General features: G+C 45.8%; 2 protein-coding genes across 2 annotated transcripts; one reads left to right on the top strand and one right to left on the bottom strand.

The window, feature by feature from the left end:
- Positions 1 to 1892: 1892 nt before the first annotated feature.
- LOC111078748 (cleavage and polyadenylation specificity factor subunit 1) lies at positions 1893 to 6906 on the top strand. The gene is made up of 4 exons (XM_022373594.2): positions 1893 to 2827; positions 2899 to 3471; positions 3536 to 4021; positions 4090 to 6906. Exons 1-4 carry the CDS (start codon positions 1994 to 1996, stop codon positions 6574 to 6576), a joined length of 4380 nt encoding a protein of 1459 aa, XP_022229286.2. The 5' UTR covers positions 1893 to 1993; the 3' UTR covers positions 6577 to 6906.
- Positions 6907 to 7305: 399 nt separating this feature from the next.
- LOC111078749 lies at positions 7306 to 22382 on the bottom strand. The gene is made up of 4 exons (XM_022373595.2): positions 21806 to 22382; positions 8219 to 9407; positions 7961 to 8142; positions 7306 to 7871 (listed from the first exon to the last, which is right to left on the bottom strand). The coding sequence occupies exons 1-4, from the start codon at positions 22037 to 22039 to the stop codon at positions 7755 to 7757; spliced, it is 1722 nt and encodes a 573-aa protein (XP_022229287.2). The 5' UTR covers positions 22040 to 22382; the 3' UTR covers positions 7306 to 7754.
- Between the last annotated feature and the right edge of the window lie 332 nt (positions 22383 to 22714).

Raw genomic sequence — 22714 nt, forward strand, 5'->3', positions numbered from 1 at the left:
TTCTATGCGTATGTACTTTTGTATACCTTATTTCTTTTAATTGATGTTAAATGTTTTGTTCCAAGCTCCATTGAAACAATATTTATGATTTTATCCTAGATTGACATGCTTTTTACCTATAAATGCACATGTTTGTGTTTTATATATACATTTATCCTGGTTCTGATATCTATTATTGGAACCCGGGAGCTGCAAAATTTCGTTAATATCTTTAAAACAGAGACTGAGTAGTTTCTGCATTAATTGAAACCTGAAATTACAAACAATATCTCAAGTCCATAATATGCATTCTCAAAAGGTACCTGCGTACCTTGTTGCTCATTCCGTGCCAAAGTTGCACAACAATGCTGCTACTTCATTTCCCCATGTTGCTGAAATTTGTCCCATACAAATCAAATGCATCTTACGTTCCCGTAAGATACATGTTGCTCACACCACGAAAATGAGGGGAAAGTCACCACGAAAACACTCTCTTCACCTCTGAAAAGAGAGCAAATTTTAAAAACCCACCACGAATTAAGAGCGAAAAATGTCAGTATTTTTTGTGCGCTAAATGAGTTTGGCGGTCATTTTCAGATGCATATATATGGAAATAAAAATAGTTCACTTGATTTTTTTTGTCGAGTGTGACTGGAACCTCAGAAACTTCAGAAACCGAGAAAAAATAGCTTAACCCCGCTCTATTTAACAAAAAAATAATTAATAATTATTTGAGCCCGATACTATCACGATAGTACCGACTATTTTTTTGCAAAACATTCAAAACTATCTATGGCTCAACTATCAATCGTTTGACAGCTCTATTTTAACTTTTCTCTGCTAAATGCCAGTACTCAGATCGGAAAAAACCACCTCGCGAACAGAATCAGGGTTGATATTCGTATGAAACCGATAAGAAATATTTAACGGCAAAAACTGTTTTCTAGGCTCTGTACGGAAAGCAGTGTGACCGCGGCATATACGCTCAGTAATATACCAAAATATCCATTCTTATTTGGAAAATATACCGAAATATTATACCGTAAATAAACGGTCAATCCGGCTGAGAAGTTTGATGGTGGTTGTTGTTACCTATCGATAGGTTACAAAAATATTTGGCGATGGTAGCCCTATCTTCACGCATGGTATAGTTAAAAAAGGTGGCGATACAAAAACTCGGACTTAATTTTTTATGTGTGCCAAAACTTCCAGTATGATTTGGGATTTGCATTTGATTATTTGAACGATTAAGCAATTAAGTTCTCCGTCGACCGAACCAGGGATTCATATGGAAACGATGAAAGTTCATGCCAGTTCGAAAAAACAAGCCAATAGATACTGGTAAAGCAACCAATAGTATTTTCCCATCCCGAGCGGAATATAGAATTAATCTATCTTTCGTCGTCCAAAAGACACACACGAAATTTTGCAGCTTATGGGTACCAAAAATTGGTACAGAAAACAAATGCTTCAACGGCTAAAAACACATGTCAATCTAAGACAAATTCCATATTTGTGGTTCAAAGTAGCTTAGAACAACAAATATAACATTAATTATTGGCAATAGGGTATACAAATGTGCATACTCATAGCTAAAACCTGGTTGACCAGCAACAATGACGTCACATTCCTGTACACAGTTACGTTTTATGCTTTGGCCGTTTTTTCTTGAACCTTATTATGTAAAGAATCCAATACAAAAGACTTCTGAAAACTAGCCAATCTTGTACAAAATGTATTGATGAATTGGATAAAATTATTTGTTTAGGGCTAGAAGGTCTAACTAGCTAGTAATATTAAAGCGAATATCAAAATCGAGGAATATAAACGCATCTTGTCGTGTCCGTCAGTATATTTATGGTCTATTTTAATAATGAAAAAGGCATATTTCGGTATATTTCTGAGGCTCAGGCCGTCAATAAATCCGCGGTCACACTGATTCAGCCGGCAATTTGTTTAGGAAAATAATGTTTTAATTTATTTGCCAAGTTTATTGCTAAAATAACGCGACGCGATGTTCTCCATGTGCAAGCAAACCCACCCCGCCACGTCGGTGGAGTTCGCCATCTCGTGCCGGTTCTTCAACAATCTCGAGGAGAATCTCGTCGTGGCCGGCGCCAATATGTTGAAGGTCTACCGCATCTCGCCCAATGTGGAGGCGGGTCAGCGCCAGAAGCTGAACCCCAACGAAATGCGCACCGCCCCGAAGATGCGACTAGAGTGCCTGGCCAGCTACTTCCTCTACGGCAATGTGATGTCGCTGCAGTGCGTCTCCCTGGCGGGCGCCATGCAGGATGCGCTCCTGGTCAGCTTCAAGGATGCGAAGCTGTCGGTGCTGCAGCACGACCCGGACACGTACGCCTTGAAGACACTCTCGCTGCACTACTTCGAGGAGGAGGACATTCGGGGTGGCTGGACGGGACGGTACTTTGTGCCGGTGGTGCGTGTTGACCCGGACGCCCGCTGTGCCGTTATGCTGGTCTATGGCAAACGTCTGGTGGTGCTGCCCTTCCGCAAGGACAACAGCCTGGACGAGATCGAGCTGACGGACGTGAAGCCCTTCAAGAAGGCACCCACAGCCATGGTCTCGCGGACGCCCATCATGGCCTCCTACCTGATAACCCTCAAAGAGCTGGACGAGAAGATTGACAACGTCCTGGACATACAGTTCCTGCACGGCTACTACGAGCCCACGCTCCTGATCCTCTACGAGCCGGTGCGCACCTGCTCGGGCCGCATCAAAGTACGCTCGGACACCTGCGTGCTGGTGGCCATCTCTCTAAACATTCAGCAGCGCGTTCATCCCATTATATGGACAGTGAATAGTCTGCCATTCGACTGTTTCCAGGTGCGTTAATCCCCCAACATTTGCCCAATACATAGCATCAATCTCCAACTCTCCCTTGCTTCAATTCTCAGGTTTATCCGATCCAAAAGCCCATTGGCGGCTGCCTGGTGATGACTGTGAATGCCGTGATCTACCTCAACCAGAGTGTGCCGCCGTATGGCGTTAGCCTGAACAGTTCGGCGGACAACAGCACCAGTTTCCCCCTGAAGCCTCAGGATGGTGTGCGGATCAGCCTGGATTGTGCCAATTTCGCTTTCATTGATGTGGACAAGCTAGTGATATCGCTGCGCACGGGCGAGCTCTATGTGCTGACTCTCTGCGTGGACTCAATGCGCACTGTGAGGAACTTTCACTTCCACAAGGCGGCCGCCAGTGTCCTGACCAGCTGCATTTGTGTCTGCCATTCGGAGTACATTTTCCTGGGCTCGCGGCTGGGCAATTCCCTGCTGCTGCACTTCACCGAGGAGGATCAGAGCACGGTCATCACACTGGATGTGGAGGCGGAACAGCAGGCGGAGCAACAGCAGCAGCAGCGGGTGCAACTGTCCGAGGAGCAGGACATTGAGGAGATCTTCGATGTGGACCAAGTGGAACTGGCACCCACGCAAGCCAAGTCCCGACGCATCGAAGATGAGGAACTGGAGGTAGGACATGGTTGGACATCTCTATAGAGTCCCCCTCGAATTTTGTATTTTGTATTTCCTCCAGGTGTATGGCTCGGGGGCCAAAGCTTCGGTCCTACAGCTGCGCAAATTCGTCTTTGAGGTCTGCGACAGCCTCCTCAATGTGGCGCCCATCAATTACATGTGCGCCGGCGAGCGGGTGGAGTTCGAGGAGGATGGCGCCACGCTGCGACCGCATGCGGAGTCGCTGCACGACCTGAAGATCGAGCTGGTGGCCGCCACGGGGCACAGTAAAAACGGCGCCCTTTCCGTCTTTGTGAACTGCATCAATCCGCAGATCATCACCAGCTTCGAGCTGGACGGCTGCCTGGACGTGTGGACGGTGTTCGATGATGCCACAAAGAAGACCTCGCGGCACGACCAGCACGATTTCATGCTGCTCTCGCAGAGGAACTCCACCCTGGTCCTGCAGACCGGCCAGGAGATCAATGAGATTGAGAACACCGGATTCACGGTGAATCAGGCCACCATATTTGTGGGCAATCTCGGCCAGCAGCGGTTCATTGTTCAGGTGAGTGCCAGCTGCCAGCTGCCAGCCTGTCTCGAATCCTCTCCTTATCTCGGGCTGTCCTTTTGTAGGTCACCACGCGGCATGTGCGTCTGCTGCAGGGCACTCGCCTCATCCAGAATGTGCCCATCGATGTGGGCTCCCCCGTGGTGCAGGTGGCCATTGCCGATCCCTATGTCTGCCTGCGCATGCTCAACGGCCAGGTGATCACACTGGCACTGCGCGAGACGCGCGGCACTCCCCGGCTGGCCATCAACAAACACACAATCACCAGCTCCCCCGCCGTGGTGGCCATTGCCGCGTACAAGGATCTGTCCGGTCTGTTCACGGTCAAGTCGGACGATGTGCTCAATCTGACGGGGGGCACGGGCAGTGGCTTTGGCCACAGCTTCGGGGGCTACATGAAGGCGGAGCCCAACATGAAGGTGGAGGATGAGGAGGACCTGCTGTACGGCGATGCTGGGAATGCCTTCAAGATCAACAGCATGGCGGTGCTCGCCCAGCAATCGAAGCAGAAGAACTCGGACTGGTGGCGCCGCCTCCTGGTGCAGGCAAAGCCCAGCTACTGGCTGGTCGTCTCCCGCAAGAGTGGCACCCTGGAGATCTACTCGATGCCGGACATGAAGCTCGTCTACCACATCAATGATGTGGGCAACGGTGCCATGGTCCTATCGGATGCCCTGGAGTTCGTTTCCCTCTCATCCAACACGCAGGAGAACTCCAAGGTGGGCATTGTCCAGTCCTGTATGCCGCAGCACGCCAACTCCCCGCTGCCCCTCGAACTGAGTCTGGTTGGCCTGGGGCTCAATGGAGAGCGGCCCGTGCTGATGGTGCGCACCCGCGTGGAGCTGCTCATCTATCAGGTGTTCCGCTATCCCAAGGGCAACCTGAAGATTCGCTTCCGCAAGCTGGAGCAGCTGAATCTCTTGGACCAGCAGCCCTCGCACATTGAGCTCGAGGAGAACGAGGAGCAAGAGGAGCTGGAGTCATACAACATGCAACCGAAGTACGTGCAAAAGCTGAGGCCCTTCTCCAACGTCGGAGGCTTGGCTGGGATCATGATCTGCGGCGTGAATCCCTGCTTTGCCTTCCTTACCGCCCGCGGCGAACTTCGCATCCACCGCCTGCAGGGCAATGGCGACGTGCGCAGCTTCGCCGCCTTCAACAATGTGAATATACCCAATGGCTTCCTCTACTTTGACACCACCTTCGAGCTGAAGATCTCCGTGCTGCCCAGCTACCTGAGCTACGACTCCGTCTGGCCGGTGCGCAAGGTGCCACTGCGTTGCACGCCCCGACAGCTGGTGTACCACCGCGAGAATCGTGTCTACTGCCTGATCACGCAGACGGAGGAGCCGATGACCAAGTACTACCGCTTCAATGGCGAGGACAAGGAGCTGTCCGAGGAGAGCCGCGGCGAGCGATTCATCTATCCGAATGGCTCGCAGTTCGAGATGGTTCTCATCTCGCCCGAGACGTGGGAGATTGTGCCGGACGCCTCCATCCAATTCGAGCCGTGGGAGCATGTGACCGCCTTCAAGATCGTGAAGCTGTCGTACGAGGGCACGCGATCGGGTCTCAAGGAGTACCTGTGCATCGGCACCAACTTCAACTACAGCGAGGACATCACCAGCCGCGGCAACATCCACATCTACGACATCATCGAGGTGGTGCCCGAGCCGGGCAAGCCCATGACCAAATTCAAGCTCAAGGAGGTCTTCAAGAAGGAGCAGAAGGGCCCCGTCTCGGCCATATCGGATGTGCTGGGCTTCCTGGTGACCGGCCTGGGCCAGAAGATCTACATCTGGCAGCTGCGCGACGGCGATCTCATCGGCGTCGCCTTCATCGACACCAACATCTACGTCCATCAGATCATCACCGTCAAGTCGCTGATCTTCATAGCGGACGTGTACAAGTCTATCAGTTTGCTGCGCTTCCAGGAGGAGCATCGCACCCTCTCGCTGGCCTCGCGCGACTTCAATCCCCTCGAGGTGTACGGCATCGAGTTCATGGTGGACAACAGCAATCTGGGCTTCCTGGTGACGGACGCAGAGCGCAATCTGATTGTTTACATGTACCAGCCGGAGGCCAGGGAATCGCTCGGCGGCCAGAAGCTCATCCGCAAGGCGGACTACCATCTGGGTCAGGTGGTGAACACCATGTTCCGGGTGCAATGCCATCAGCGGGGCGTGCACCAGCGACAGCCCTTCCTCTACGAGAACAAACACTTTGTCGTCTATGGCACCCTGGATGGGGGTCTTGGCTACTGCCTGCCGCTGCCGGAGAAGGTCTACCGCCGCTTCCTTATGCTGCAGAACGTCCTGCTCTCGTACCAGGACCACCTGTGCGGCCTCAATCCCAAGGAGTTCCGCACCCTAAAGTCGTTCAAAAAGCAGGGACTCAACCCCTCGCGCTGCATCATCGATGGAGACCTTATCTGGTCCTATCGCCTGCTACCCAACTCCGATCGCAATGAGGTGGCCAAGAAGATTGGCACGCGGACCGAGGAGATTCTCTCCGATCTGCTGGAGATCGAACGCCTCTCTGGCGTCTTCTAGATACGATAATCCAGACAAAAGTTGTAAAGTTTAGTCGTTAGTTCTATTTCTATTTCTAGTTATGTTACGAGGTTTATCAATTGTAATTCTAGCCTTCGACCTGCATATAAACCACAAAACAAAGTATTTTGTTAAGGAATTTACGAATTGTCGTTCACTTTTATACTACATCTATGGCTCTAAATCGGGATATATTCCAGCTACATTTGAAAATTTAAATTCCACGTTCACACGTGACTGGCAGAAATTAGTTATGGCACTTTTAAATTTTTACTCAACATCGATATGTGTATATTTTAAACATCGATATCTTTGAGGGATTCTATCGTAAAATATCGCGAAATAATTGAAATTTAAAACTCCCTTCGCTAATGGGAAAATTAAAGGACTCGTTTTTAGAGAAATAAATGGTGGAACTTCTCAAATAATGATAATAAATATATTATATATAATATTTCCAATTAAGCTTTAGGCGTGGTATAACATCCCTTGAAATAAAACCAACATTTGAACTAAGTTTAGACACTTGGTCGGTCTTGCTGCTGGCGCTTCTTTATAGTTTTCTGTATGTTATAGTATAATATAATATATAGATATATATGTAAGTATATGTATACTAGATTATTCATTGTATAAACTAACAACATCATCATCAATAATCATCATCAGTTAACCATTGTATCAGTATCAGTTAGACAACTCAATGTGCAGCGGCGGCACCCGATGGGATGCCTGCGCGCACTTGCACTTGTCGTTCGAAGAAAAAACACACTTTTCATTCGAAGATCATCGCGAAATAATGAAAAAAGAACTTAGAGGAAATATAACATGTCAAAAAGAAGGAAGGGGTGGAAGTGGGTTGTGGGTTGTGGGTGTGGTGCAGCATCCAAGGATGTACTGCCTAATTGGTACTCTGTAGATGGTAGGTGGCAGGCAGATCAGATGCCTCCTCCAAGATGGCATTTATTGGGTTTTATTATCGTCTATGTTTCGTTGTGGTCCTGCTCCCCCTTGGATCCAATCCGAGGATGTTTGTATGCGTGTGTGTGTGTGTGTGTGTGGGTTTATGCGGATTACGAACTGATATATATATATATAAGTATGTGTACGTAGTGGTGGTTCTCGACTCGTCATCTCCCTCTCCCCGTTGATCCCTGTGGCGGCGCCTCCTGCCAGCGCTAGCCCTCGATCTGGGAGCGCAGTCGGGGACGCGGCAGGTCCCCGAACACAGCCTCTCCATGGACGCTCTTGGTCAGCGCCTGAATGCTGGCCGCTATATCGATGTTGTCCAGACCCTGTCAAAGGATTACAAATTTGATTAATATACACTCCCTTCTCTCTTCTATCCCTCTCTCTCTATCTCTATCTTTATCTCTTTTCTCACCTCCTCGCAGCCCAATGCAAAGTTATTGTTGTTGTTGTTGTTGGCGACTGCTACCCGCTCCGCGAGCGTCGAGTTGGGCATCTCGATGGGCAGACTCCTGGCAAAGTTCATCAGCTGAGCCGACATCGGACGGCCACCCCGTCCCGCGGGTATGGAAATGGAGCTATCCAGATCCAGGGCATCTAAGGGAAGGAGGGAAAAGGAGAGACAACCATTCAGTCCCTGCTGCTTCTGCCGTTTCTGCTGCTGTTTACTCACCCTCCGCCTCATCGGCTGTGTCCGCCTCGTCCAGATCATCGACCATCCCGTTCTGCAGTGGCTGGATGCTGTGCACCCGCTGGTACATCACGTTGTGTTGATAACCGGTGGACGATGGCACTGGCTGCGGAGCGGTATACTCCTCCACGTCCTCCAGGTCGAACAGGCAGTCATCGGCATCGTCTGCCCCGTTTGCGGTAACTCCTCCGCCGTGTGTGGTAAGCAGGTGCGGGGCAGTTGCCACCGAAGACTGCTGCTGTTGCTGCTGTCTGAAGGTGGGACTGTTGCCGACGCTCATCGGCGTGGCTTCTGGAGTGGCGGGCGGCGTATCAAAGTTGGACATCTTCCTCAATCTGGCATTGGCCATCGCGGAGGCGGTACTGGATAATGGCTGCAGCTGGGGCTGCGTTGGCTGTGAGGGTTGCTGCTGCTGCTGTTGGAGCGGCTGGTTCAACGCCAGGAAGCTGGGGGGATGGTTGAGGGTGGTGGTGGGCGTGGTGGGGTTGCTCAGCTCCCGACGGCTGCTTATCGTGTTGCGACGCCTGGCACCGGGTGCACTGTTCAGCCAATTCCCAGTCACCTCCAGGGCGGGGGTCATGCCCCTGTCGAGAAGCTCGGCCACATGCTCCGGCACCAGCCGTATGTGGTGCATCAGCTGGGCGCAGTCTTGATCCGCCTTCTCCCGGAAGCTCTTCAGCAGCTCGTACTCCGTGGACGTGTACCGCTCGATGCGCTCTTCTGTCTTTTTGATCTCCTCCTGCAGTTGTGCCTGCTTGTCGGCCAGCAGCTGTCGCAGTCGCTGCCCCTTTGTGTCCTGGGGATTGACCGCCAGCGAGCCAATGCTTAGGCTCGATGATGAGTCGACCATGCCCGTGCCGGTTGGTGGCGGGGAGAGGGCCCCGCTGTTGTCGGTGTGGTCCATGATCAGCAGATTGAATGTCTCCGAATAGGACTTGAGGCCGCGTCGCTGGGCAAGCTCCTCGCCGTTGTTCAGCAGCGTGCTGTTGATGAGGTATTGGGTGGGCGGGGCTCCCGCTCCGGCAGTGAGGCGCTTGGCGCACAGCACATCCTTGCAGTTGATGCAGATACTCAGCTGCCAGCTCTCTCCGACCGCATCGAGCGTGAGGCCGTAGAGCAGTTCGCGCTGATTGATCACGTTCACGGTGAGGTCTGGAATGGGTCCAATGGCCTGTACAGAACGGGCAACAGAGAGGGGTATCCAGAGATTATTCATTTATTCAGGTGAGTCTATCAGTTGATAAGACTGGCCGTCGGTCGGTCAATGCCTGATAAGAGGCCATGCCATACCACTTGCCACTTTCCCCATTCATTCCCCAATGCTGCAAGCCAGGCCATTATCTATCTGCTGCCACTCCTCCAAGAATACCAATAACTCTTTCTCTCTGTGTTATTTTTTTTATTGGATTGGCACCAGACAGACACCAGCCTTCCAGCCTTCAGCCCCCCCTCCGCAACCCTTCACACAGTAGTTCAAGTGCAAATTTGTCAATTATGTTCCCAGTGGAAGAGAGTCAAGTCAAGGGCTTATCATCGAACAGAACAAAGTTGGAGCAGTTGGAGCAGATGGAACAAGTAAACAGCAAACAATTAGTGCAATGGCAAAATGTTGTCACTACCCTCCGACACCCTCTGCTGTGAGTCTCTCCCCCCACCCCCACGACATACATATCCCCCAACACCAAAAACAGACTACCCACAGACTACTTGTATTCGATATTCTCAGTCATTCTGATGTGCAGAATTGTTGTTAGCATGTTCCTCCCTCCAAACCATACACAGATATTACAATTGATAGCAATAGAAACTTGTAGTTGGAAGGCAGGCACAGGATGTCTCCAATTGCTTCTTGAAGCATCAACGGAAGAGTCGACACAAAACGTATCCATAGATAGCAGATCTACATCGAATCTATAACTTAATAAGCACAAATGGAGTATGGACTCCTATCAATATAATAACAGTTACACAACAAATGGTGACCCCGACCAACGTAAGTACATAAATTCCGCTTGGACCAAATATACACAGAATCAATTCAATAACCCACTAAACTACGGAATTGTGATCTAAGCAAGAGAGTTTATTCCCACAAAGAAAATATCTGCATGAAGTAAAAGTAATACAACGAATGGTGACCCCAACAAATGGCAACCAAATAAAAAAGAGCAGAAATATACCTTCCAATCCCACCGATAAAACTGAAAATACATATTTCGTATTCCATTTAACATTTCTCCAATGCGTATATACACCCTGTCCCCATCCTATCACTGTTGTTTTTGCTTCCCCCACAATCCCATTTGAATACTTCGCGCACGTGTTGGACAGCTGACTGGAACTTCTCGGACAGAGAATGAACACTCTTTATAGACGTGTTTCGTCTAAATTTGATACTTGAATTCAGTGAAACAGAAGAGAGAACCCAAACCAGCGGAGGTTCGAGCAGCGTAACAGAATTAAATTGAATTAAGTTATAAAATGCAAACGTCGGCACAAATCAAATGACAATGTTGCCATTCAGGTCCGCCATCGGTGGGGGCGGGGCGAAATGGAACCAATCATTTCCATCATCATCATCCCATCCACATCATCGTCATTAGGTGAAATTGAATGCATAAACAAGCGACATTGGTGTGTAGTTGCTGCAGTGTCCAGTGTCTGCACATCCCTTGAATGTTTATTGTTTACCCTCTCCTCTCTGCTGTAATATCTAATCGTACTGCTCCACCTCTTTCTCCTCCATCGTCTCCTCCTACAGGCCCTGACAATAATTGTCTAGAATAAACCAACCAACAACAACAACAAAACACACCACAACAAATGACAATGCAAATGCATTATTTTATTGTCAAGTGGGTGTTGGGTGTTTTTCTGTTTTTCTGCTATCAAACGCATAAATATATTTATGGGGCTCCGGGGGCTTATTAGCTCAGAGTCGCGACGAGTCGCGCTATTTTACGACGGTTCTTGTTGTGGAATGAGTCTCTCTGCTATGCTGAATACCCTGTACGTGAGCACTTGGGAGGTACATACACATACATGTACTACACGATAAGTATATACGATAAAGGAACAGATAAGATTGTGATGTGATTGCCCTCCGATTGATCTTTTAATTACAAAAGAAAATATTGGAAGCACAAAACTGGCGTCTGCTGATGGATCTTCCATCGAGTGCTTGCAGGGTATGTAGAATATTCCATTGAACCTATTTCATTCATTGTAGGGTTTTTTTTCTCTGCCTCATTTACAGTTTTTATGACTGTTATTCCTGTTCTTGACTCTGGCAATAGCCCCATCGAGCCCACATTATCGTTCGCCGTCGTCAGAGCTGTAAAATGTTGAGCACTATATACTACAGGCATGCCCTCCCTCCCAGATGGCGATACCGCCCCACACATCCACCCCATCCCCATCCCATTCGATCCATGCATATTTGCAGAAGGCGGCTAAAACATTTTCTAGGGCCTCTTCCGCTCCCGCCTCTCACTCTCACTCTTTCTCTCTCTCTCTGTCTATTTTGCAATTTGCAAAATGTCATTGACTCTTCTGTTAGCAATTGTTCTGTTGCAGCACACGTAGGCTCTCTTTGATTGCCCACCCCCCTTGGAGAGGGTATTATGATTTTGTTGAGATGTTTGCAGCGCAAAAAATCTATTTTTACTGCACAAACGACATGAGAGATGGGGATTGCGATGGCTAGAGAGTGCCTAGATACTTCACTACGTGGCACAAAGATACCAGGAGAGGAGAGAGAGAGAGACAGTAGCGCAGTATCGGGAGAGGAGGATCGTGTTGGTTCGTCTTTCTTTCTTTCTTTATATTTAAGTGTATTTTGATCAAAATCGATCACACCACCAGTATAGGGTATCATACGCTTCGGTCCTGGCATTTAGCTGGCCTCTATCTCTCATCTCAGCTTGCTTAATTAACTGTAAATGCAGCAGGAGAGCGAGGCAGCGAGAGAGAGACAGAGAGAGTGAGTGATAGATAAACAAAGATAAAGAGACGAAAGACAGACGACACAGTGGGTTCGAATTGGAATTTGCTGTTAATTGAAATTAAATGCCAACAAAGTGGCTGCCAATTATGCTGTGGCGCCACCTAACGTTACACGGACTAATTAAATACCCATTTACGCCCCTTATTGACATATGAATATATTTTTGATGTATCCCTTCCCCCCAAGTTGATTAATTGAATTCACATAAACAAAATAACCCACCGCCGAATCAGAAAAAACAAAAAAAAATATTAATAAATACAACTTGTGCCGATCTCAGCGAGAGAGAGAGAGTGAGAGAGACTCTGTCAGAGGGTAACGCGACGAAAAGCACGTAACGACAACCGCACGCTGTCGGAATATCGGAAATCAATAGGTATATAAATTGCATGGAATCGCATTCGAAGCGCGCCACTTGAATAATATAGGAGTATGTGGCATGCATGTGCCTGGGGCACTGCCCAGAGAGCATCAGTGGCAAATTGTCTAAACTGTCGGATTCGCTGTCAAACTGTCAACAAGTGCTGTGGGGACGTGCCTGATATTCGGCATGCACACACCCGACACAATTAATTGTCTATCTCTTTGTCTGTCTCAAGTAAACTGCTCTTAGTGATTCATATCAGCTTAACGAGAGTTTATTTGAGGGCTCTAACATTATTAAACTATGACAGATCTTGGCTCTAGAATAAGTAGTAGGGTATTGCATTTCCGTGCCCACGTGCCGCATCTTCTTTCAGAATTTGGTCTTGGGATTTAATTTATTACAGAACGAGTAGTATACGCAGCTTTTATTTATTTTTAATTTTATTTTAAAGAGTTACTCGTTATACTGGTTTCAAGTGCTTCTTCTCAGGGTAATATATTTAGATACGTTAATAAACGATTATATCACACTCTGGAAATGTTGTCAGAACATCGCTCTCCCACAGGAAATCCCCAACCGCCCCACACGTGGCGGCCAGCTGCTTTTAGGCTAAACAGTGTGCTCTCACTTTGCCGGCAGCGGTTAACTGTTAACAGTGGCTGTTAAATATATATGTAACTATTTTTGCTATCATTAAAAAGTTGCGCACTAGAATTGTAGTTGTTTTTCTACTGCTGCTGCTGCTGCTGCTGCTGCTGTTGCTGGCAGAGCATCTGTCTGGGACGGAGACCGAAACAATTGAAATTCATATCAGTGCATACAAACATATGCACACATGTATGAATATATGAACGTATGTATGTAGCCCCTAGCCCCAAACACATGCCGATCACATCACACCCCACCCCCCTCAGGCCTGTCTGGCAGGCAGACAGACCTTACACAATCATAAAACAAACAACTTTAGATATGTGTCTGTAATCATTTTTTACATTTTGCACATTTCTGCATAATCAATGTGTTGTTGTTGTTTTTGTTGTTGGGAGACTTGGGCTATGGCTATGGCTATGGCTTTGACTCTGGCTCTATGACTATGTATATGCCTGTGTGTAATTGATTGCCTGACATTAATTATGGCCAGGCGACACTCGACACTTGGACTCGTACGGGACGGACACTCACTCGTTGCTAATGGGTCTATTACTCTTAGGGTCTGTGTCTGTAAATTCGATTCGCTTGGCTTTTATGACTATACTCTTGCCAAAAGGGTTTTATGTTTGAGTAAGATAAGCTGTCAAAACAACTGTTACAACTGCCATTGCAAAAAAATGCAAGAGGATTACTAAAGATGCAACTCCGAGGCAACTTATTCTTCTTTTCGGTGTTTTGAGGCTTTAAAGTTTAAACGAATTTCACTGGTAACCCAAAGCTTCTACAGCAAAGAGAGTAAGAGCAAAGAGACAGTTGACAGTGACAGTAGCGAAAGATAATAGATGGAATTAATAGATAAACTGTTTAGGAACTATGTAGGTGTTAACACACCTATCGATAATTACCAATCAATCAGTCCATCAATCATGATTTCCCCCCAAAAGGAAAAGTAATCTCCCCCATGCGACTGACGCATTTCCCTTTGTTTTGTTTTCCATTTCAGTTTCTATTTTCATTAAATTTTGCTTCTTTTTTTTGCGCACAATCAGAAGAAGAAGAAGAGGTAGAGACAGAGACAGAGACAGAGGCAAGAAACCGAAACTCAGCCAAAAAGAAAATAAGTTGTAAACAAATCAACTGGCAAAAGAAACTACGAAAATAATCTTTTATAGATTTGGCTGCCGCTTGTTGTTTTGTTTGCCTTTTGGATCGTACTACGGAGCGGCTGTACAGAGGAGGGGGGCCTTCGACTCGGGTGCTCTGCTACCTTTCGTCGTCTCCCTTTAGAGACCCCCCTCTCCTCGATTTGCCTATGGTGGGCCATTATCATAAACAACTTTTAGACAGCTGGGGACACGCGCAAGCGGGGCGTGGTTCTTCACTCCGCGCGCTCTTCGGATTACCAATTGCCAATTTATTTTATTTCTCCCCCTCCCTCACGCTACTGCTCCTGCTCTGTGTTCTGCTGCTCTTTTGTGATCTCAAAATTTTCCATTGGGTTTTGAATTTGCTATATATACATACATATATGTACATACATACATATTTGTAGACCCTTGCAGAGGCGCTGTTATACATAGAGAGGAACCGATCTGCAAAGGTACCTCTTTCCAGCTTGCTGACTGTCTGTTTCCAATGTCAGCCTCTTATTTCTCGTTCTCTTTTGGTTCCTGTGATTCTGGTTCCTGTCCAGTGACTCACCTAAATTAAGCCCAAACTTGAGCGCAACTTAATTCCATGTAACGACCGACATATGCCATCATTTTTTAGGCTTACTTGATTATCAAAACATGTTTGTCATAGGCGGGGTATATGGGAGATATTTTGCCCAAAGATTTGAGGGATTTGTATTGTTAGAGTTTTGGAAGCAGGTCAAGAAAATACAACAACTTTATGACGAGTTATTATTATTTTATCTATGTATATATTATCAATTGGAAAGCTCATCCGTCAAAGAGAACTGCGTGTTTACCTATGACGGATTATTGTAATTATTTACCCACAAATCGTTAGCTCTAGTTAACTTCGTTTAGTCTAAATTAATCAATGATCGATCTAGTATTTAGCGAATAGAATACGATAGATTGTTATTCCCAATCCAACTTTCTAAACCAATTAATGCTCTCCCTCTATCTCTCTCCCTCGCTCCTCTTTACACTTTCCTAATCAAAATGTTTCCTATCTACAAAAGCAACAACATTATCATTCAATGTCGTTCGAAAGCCAAAATCTGATAAGACACAAAACCCAAACAAGCTCCGCGTCAGAGCCCCAGACGAGACCCACAAACAGCCAATGGCCCACCCAACCCCACACATACCCCTTAATCTATGAATGCAATCCCAGAGACAGACAGACAGAGACAGAGAGAGAGAGAGAGAGAGATAGAGAGCAGATCAGAGCTTTGGAAAACGTGCACACGTGAAAGCCCTTTAGGAGAGCGAAAGAGAGGTGGAGGGAGAGAAAGGCAAAGCAAAGCAAAGGCGAGAGGTGAGTAAACGATTCAAGGCTCGACGCGACTATAACAGTAAATTAAGCGCAACAATGTTTGCTTGCGGTTGGTTGGCAGCGTACCCCACCAAAAGAGGGGTGTGGTGTGTTTTTGCTTTTGGTGTTATCTAAAAACTTTGACAAACAAATTTTTGTTGCCGTGTATTGTTTACACACCCGGCATGGCATGGCAGGGCCGGCCGCCGGTCTACGGGTTTTGTACGTACGGCTGCACGTACGGCGTGCCGTGCGAGACTACGGCGACGAGACTCGACTCGACTCGACTCTCTGCTCAAATTTAATAAACAAATAGCCAAGATGGCGTCGGACGACAGGCTGCCCTGTGGGTCTGCTGTTAATTGTTAGTTTACTCGCCCAGCACACAAGCATACTATTACTATATACATACATATGTATAGGTGTACATATATGTATATGCATACAAATAAATGAGATCATCTGAAGTTGACATTTAGTGTGCGCCTATAATTGTCTTTGGACTATTTCTGGAGCTACCGAAATTGATTGTGATAAGCCTCGATTATCTATGCCCTGGGGTCTATAAATAGCTTTGGATCTATACATGTAGCTATAATTGATAAGAAGCGAAAAACAATTGATAAGGAAATAGTTCAAATACAGCTGCAAAGTCAAAACAATTGAAAACCCGAAAAAATGCTTTCTTTGGGTATTTCCCGAGTAATTTTGTATCCAAAAAGGTCTTCCGACTTCTATGAAGTCTTCAATGCAGAAGAGAGGACTCCTATTATTCCTGTACACCACTGTATGTGCACTGTTTTTTTTTCTGCAGGTGGATTGTTGTTTCGTATTTTATTTCCACATCAAACTTGGATGTTTCCCCGTGATGAATGTTTATCCCATGCCAACAAATCTCTGACCGCACATTTGACACACTTTTTGTTGCTTGTTCTTTATTTGTTTGTTGATTTTAAATATTTATGCGCAGCCGGCAAAACATAATTGGCACGCAGGCAGGCTGGCTGGCTGTCAGGGAGGGGTAGGCAGAAGAGAGGGAAGGTAGGAAGATATTAACCCCTCGCCAAAATACAAATCACGCAAAGTAAACGTGAGCGACCGACAATCAACTGAAATCAACCCCCAACCCCAAACAGAATCCCATCCCTCTTCTCACTCTTTTCTTTCTCACACACACACACACAGCAGGCGCACACGCAAAATAAAATATTCGCGTTGAATATTTGAAAATGTTTCTTTCTGTTCTGCGCCAAAGAGGTGTTTTTCATTTAAGTTTCTATTTTTAGTCAAGCGCACAGTTTCTCAATTCGAGAATTTATAGTTTTGTTTACACTGGGGTGCAATGGCTGCCAGAGTTTACAAGGCTACCCGCTACCGCTCCACTACCAACGAGAGCGACCAGTGACACACACCACACGCAACACACACACTTTCTGCGCGTAAAAGGTTGAAAGTTTAACAGCGTCTTAACATGCTCATTAAACGGCTATGACGCGCCTGTCACTGCAATGGCAACAATGCTGAGGGGCCAGGTCTAGTGTGTTGTACATACGATTATATGTTTATTATGTGTACATGCATTATACATACATATGTACGTAAAGAGTGACTGCTGCCGCATTCAAGGTTAAATTTGTTAAAGATTAACATTGGTTTTCAATTAAGCGACACGCGCGCGCTCTCCAAGGGGTGCAGAGGGGGGTGGCTGACTCTGATTGAAGCAGGAAGGAAGCAGAAGCAGCAGAGTCAAACGCCAATCAGTGACTCTTAAACTGTGACCTGTCACTCTCTCTCTCTCTCTCTTCATATGCTTCCTATCTCCTCTCTGCAACTTGTTTCTTAAGCGGACAATTCACATCTCTGTTAGAATGATTTAGTAGCATCCACCCTTAACTTATCCTAGCTGATTAGTTGGCACTTTAATCGTACTTATATGCTCATGCCACTCGCCTGCTTATCAGTAATTACTATTATTATTGCAAACAACCCACCCACCCACACACACACACACACACAGAAACAAGTAGACATTCTCAGACCATCTCAAACACTCGAGAAAGAGAGAGAGGAACACTTTACATGTGATAATGCCTATTTATAGAGCCGCGCCTTGCATTATCCCCCACACTTATGGGCATACAGTATAGTGAAAACTGATTGATAACTTGTGCCTATAGTAGAGTAATAAAACAACTTGGGAATTGGTTTTGATTTGGTTTATTCTGTTGACTGTTGTTGTTTTCATGTAGTCACGTAGGTAGGTGGATTGGAAAAGGGTTTTCGATTTCGTAACGCTATTTCATTTCATTAGTCGGGCTAAAAATAAACACAGCATTAGCATATGAATGCAATTGGGGCTGTTGATTTGTTGTTGTTTTTATTGTTATCATAAAACTCGTTTGCTCAATCGGAAGATCGATTGTTTTTTCTTCTTCTTCCTTTCGAAGGGCTATAAAAACACACACATGAAAAACAACACCCAAACACATGAATAAATAGAAAACAAGAGCAATATGCAAGCCGAAATGGATTCGAAGCTTTGAATACTCTTTGCATATTCATTGTTCCTATGGTAGATATTGATCCTATTTGGCATTGTCGACCGATCGAGCCATGGCTGATAACAAGATTGGTCGCAGAGCGGAGGGTTTAATGCAAACCCTTGGGCAAAATCATAATAATCTCTGAAAGGGTATAAAAAGGCAGAGTCTCGCGACTGACGACGCGACGTCAGCAGAATAGCAGCAATTGCATACATGTGTGTGTGCATGTCGAAGCACTTTTACCGTTTGATAACCTAGAAACAGCTAGGTATGTGTGCGTGTGTGCCAAAAGAGAGAGAGAGAGAGCGAGAGAGTCTGCGAGTCTAACATGTGGGCGCTGGACAATCGGCATATTGATAAGAAACGGGCGTGCAATCAAGCTCTCTGCCTGCCAACCGGTAGACGAAGAAGCAATTAAAATAAGCAATTGAAAACAACCGTTTACCGATCACAGTTCTTCTGTAACTGTACGCCCTTAAACAGTGCAGCGATAACACTAGTCGATCGACTATAACAGCCATCTGTTAGCAGATCTCTACTGCTGTTACTCTCTTCCTTCAGGATGCTGTTAGCATTTACCGTTAATGCATCTCAAACTTTACAGCTTGAAATATATCCAAGGAACTGCTCTCTCATTACGGAAGAGCCTTCTCTCCTGACTTACTCTGTTGTGCCAGCCTCTTTAATTCTTTTTAAACTCTATTTACAGTAGCGGGCAAGCCCATAATGATACCTATTAATCGTTAGTTCCTTTTTATTTTTTTTTTGTTATTTGGTGACTGGTGATTTCCTCTAGAAACAAAAAAATTTAATGTAATATGCAACCTTGTAACCGCTCCCCACACTCCAACCTATGCCTCGACCATCTGCCATCAAAAACAGACACAAAAGTTGGACAACAGTTTTTGGAAAAATATTTATGCATAACATTTTGTATAATAAACATTTGACGCAGTCCCCCATCCAATCGCATGATGATTAGGAGAGGCCTACGCAGCTCTTGTATAAAGTGCGGATGTGTGGTGTGGGCTGAAGGGGGTGCAGCTAGCTGGCTGCCAGTCAACTGAGGGACCATCAAAGAGGCCCCAAAATCGTCTCTTTCTCTGTCCCTTTCTGATCCCCCTGCAGTTCCATGGATACATCTAATGTATGTATGACTCCCCCTCGCTGAGAGGGCGCCCAGTAGGCCCAGGCCACAGTCCCCGTTCAGGCCCCGGTTTCCCGGACACCAACTGATGAATACGACGAATCTGAATCTGAATCCAAGCTCCGGACCGGCCGCATTTGGAAATCTCAGAAACTTGTTTATCCAACAACAAGACACACACACACGCGTCGAAAGACTGAGAGAAGGAGAGAGGGTGAGGGAGGGAGGGAGAAAAAAAAGCATTATAAACAAGTTTTTTGTTTTGTATTTTGGCTCTGCTGCCGCCGTTGTTGTTCTTCCTCAGCCGCGCCTCTGCCTCTGCCCCGCTTCCACTGACACTCTCCTTCTGCCCTGCTTCTTCTTCTCCTTTCCCATCCACCCGCCACCTAGTCTTCGTCTTCTTCTTGCCTGCTCTTTGTGCTTTTTTACTTCTTTTGCTTGTGTGTTTTGTCGCTGGTTTCGTAATTTATTCTAAAAGCGTTCCGTTTGGGCTCTGTATAGAGAAATACATATGTACATATGTATATCTATAGGCATACATATGCTGTGATATTCACTATGTATGTATGTCTGTATATTTTAATATAAGTCATACTCTATTAATGTATAAGGGTACCAATGACTTGCCTAGGCACTAGTAATGCACATCGTATGACATTTACGGACTTCATTTCCTTTAATTTCTCCCCTATCAGTCATATTAGTCATTACAATCTTTTCACTATAAAACAATTCCTAGTTATTTTGGTACATATATCAAACATAGTTTACTAACATGTAATAATTATGTTTGTATGTTAGTGCATTTAGCATTCGTCATTGCTCGACGATTTCTTATTATTCTCGCTTTTGTTTTGTTTTGAGCTTTGAATTATTCAAAATAACACTTTTGGTCTATTTGTCTCGACTCTGCCCATTATTATGATGATGGTTTTGGTTGCCTCTGATGTTGTTGTACGCCTCAGCGCTTTTGAAGTGGCTGCAATACAATAGAAACAACTACAACTACAATGGCGAATATCAAACCGAACCGCAAGTCAATTTGGCATTAAAACAAATGCAAAACTCAAATTACATATGTATGCACATGCCTATGTGGCGATGGGCTGTGTGCAATGGACGTGATTACAGAAAATACAAGCCTAAATATTGAGGGCTGAACAGAACCCACCTCCTCTCACAATAAACCCCTCACTCTGGAGTGGGCCCAAAGCTGCTCAAACTTGGGATCAGCTCAGTGGCTGTCAAAACGTGACAAGTGCTTGAGGGGATAACAGAGACAAAAAAGAGGGGGATAGCAAGGTTTAACCTTGAAATTTGTGGGAAAAGATGGTGGATACTAAGAGCGAGATAGCGAGGAAAGAGAGAGATTCTGTTTTGTTGAGGAAGAATAATCGAATGGAAAAATACAAATGAAATTGGTAGTATAATAGTGTTTTTTTAAGGTTCAGGTATGTATGAATCCACTTTCATTCAAGGTGCGGGGAAGACGGGGTTTTTAAACGTATACGCTTGATAATGAAATCAACAAATAAACAATAGAATGCCGGGAGAACAACACTCAAATGTTAAAATGTGGAATCGACTTCACTTAACCCCCGTCACAGCCAGTCACCCTTTGCAACGTTGCCTTTGGAGGGGAAGTAACTGGAAAATGTGTATGAAATTATGCAAATTACTTACAACAGAGGGCGTGACAAACGGAAAGCAAAAGCGCATAAATCATAAAAGGCACTACCAAAAAAGAGAAACAACAACAACAACAGAATATCCCAAGCGTAACAGAAGCAGAACCTGACGCAGAGATCTAAAAATACCGTCGATCAGGTTGGAAGGAGGCGAGAGAGCTAACGCGGATACAGGGTGTTCCAGGCACAAAACAGGTGCTGGGCCCAAAGGAAGATGTAGCTGGAGATGGAGCTGCAAGGAAATGTACTTGCCTGCCAAAAATAAAACCAGAAAAATACAGTTGAAAAGGGATGCCATCATGCCCTCACACCATCCATGTTTCTCATGGATGACACGACCCTATTTCTTCTTCCCTTTCCATTCAGGCCTACCATGTACATGCGTGTGTGTATGTGTGGGGGTATGTTTGTGAGCACGATTGTGCGTGCCTTAAGAATAGGCAGCAAAGAAAAAGGAAAAGCAAAAGCCATAAACGCCGGCACACAAAGCATAAAGAACGATAATACACACACACACAACCACACGCAGCATAGGCTTTATTTTTATGCTATGCTCTCTCTCTCTCATACTATCCACTCAATCAATACTGGAAAACACGCCATACACTGATGCGTATATAGAACTATTCCGGACTGAATGATAGTACATAATGGTAGTATTGCTACGATTCAACACTTACATGCTTGAAGAAATCCGTAAACTCCGGGTAGAATAAAAAATCTCTGGGATACTTTTCCTGGAATACCTGTGACAGCAGGGTCGACAGGGGAACCTCAGCACCGGCTCCAGCTTTGGTCGTCAAGCGGTAATCCGCCGCTGGATACGCAAGTACGTCAAAGGAGCGGCTGGGCTGTTGCTGCTGCAGCTTGGACGAGGTAGCCACAAAATTCGAGCATTTGCACGAGATCGACATGATGGGTTCTGGGATTATTGATAATGGTATCGCACTCTTATCTCTTTCTCTCTTTCGTTTGTCGGTACACTCGCTGCAGATCAAAGGAAGACGACGACACTCAACTCATTCAATTTGTTTAACCAACTTCTTGACTTCTTCAAAGGATTCACGATTCACTTTTGTCCGTGGCACAACACAACAAATTAATTTCTTTACTTTGGCAAATCAAGAGTAAAGCATTTATGTGTTGGTTCTCGAGTGTTGCTGAATTTTCTTCAAGCGAAGTAAGGAAAAATAATCAATCGAACCGACCCACAACCGACCCGTTCAATTTTTTTTCCGGTTTTGTTTTTCGGTGAGCGACGCGACATAGAGGTGTCAAACCATCGAGGGCACTATCGATAGTATCGATATTTTGCTGCTAGCCTCTACTATCGATGGTTTTGAGACTATCATGATAGTATCGAGCTACAGTCGTTGCGCTTTTAATATGTTTGGATTGTCTGCTATAAGATACGAAGACAAATTTGTTAACAAATCGACAGGTGGCATCTAATTTTTACAATGGACAAGTTCCTAAAAGGTTTCAATGGTTTTTTAATAATTATTAGAGCTATCACGATAGTATCGATTGTTTTTCAAAACATTCAACGTTGATATTCCTCGATTTTGATATTCCGTTTAATATTACTA

The sequence above is a fragment of the Drosophila obscura genome, unplaced genomic scaffold (assembly GCF_018151105.1).
Source record: "Drosophila obscura isolate BZ-5 IFL unplaced genomic scaffold, ASM1815110v1 contig_25, whole genome shotgun sequence".
Lineage (NCBI taxonomy): Eukaryota > Metazoa > Arthropoda > Insecta > Diptera > Drosophilidae > Drosophila > Drosophila obscura.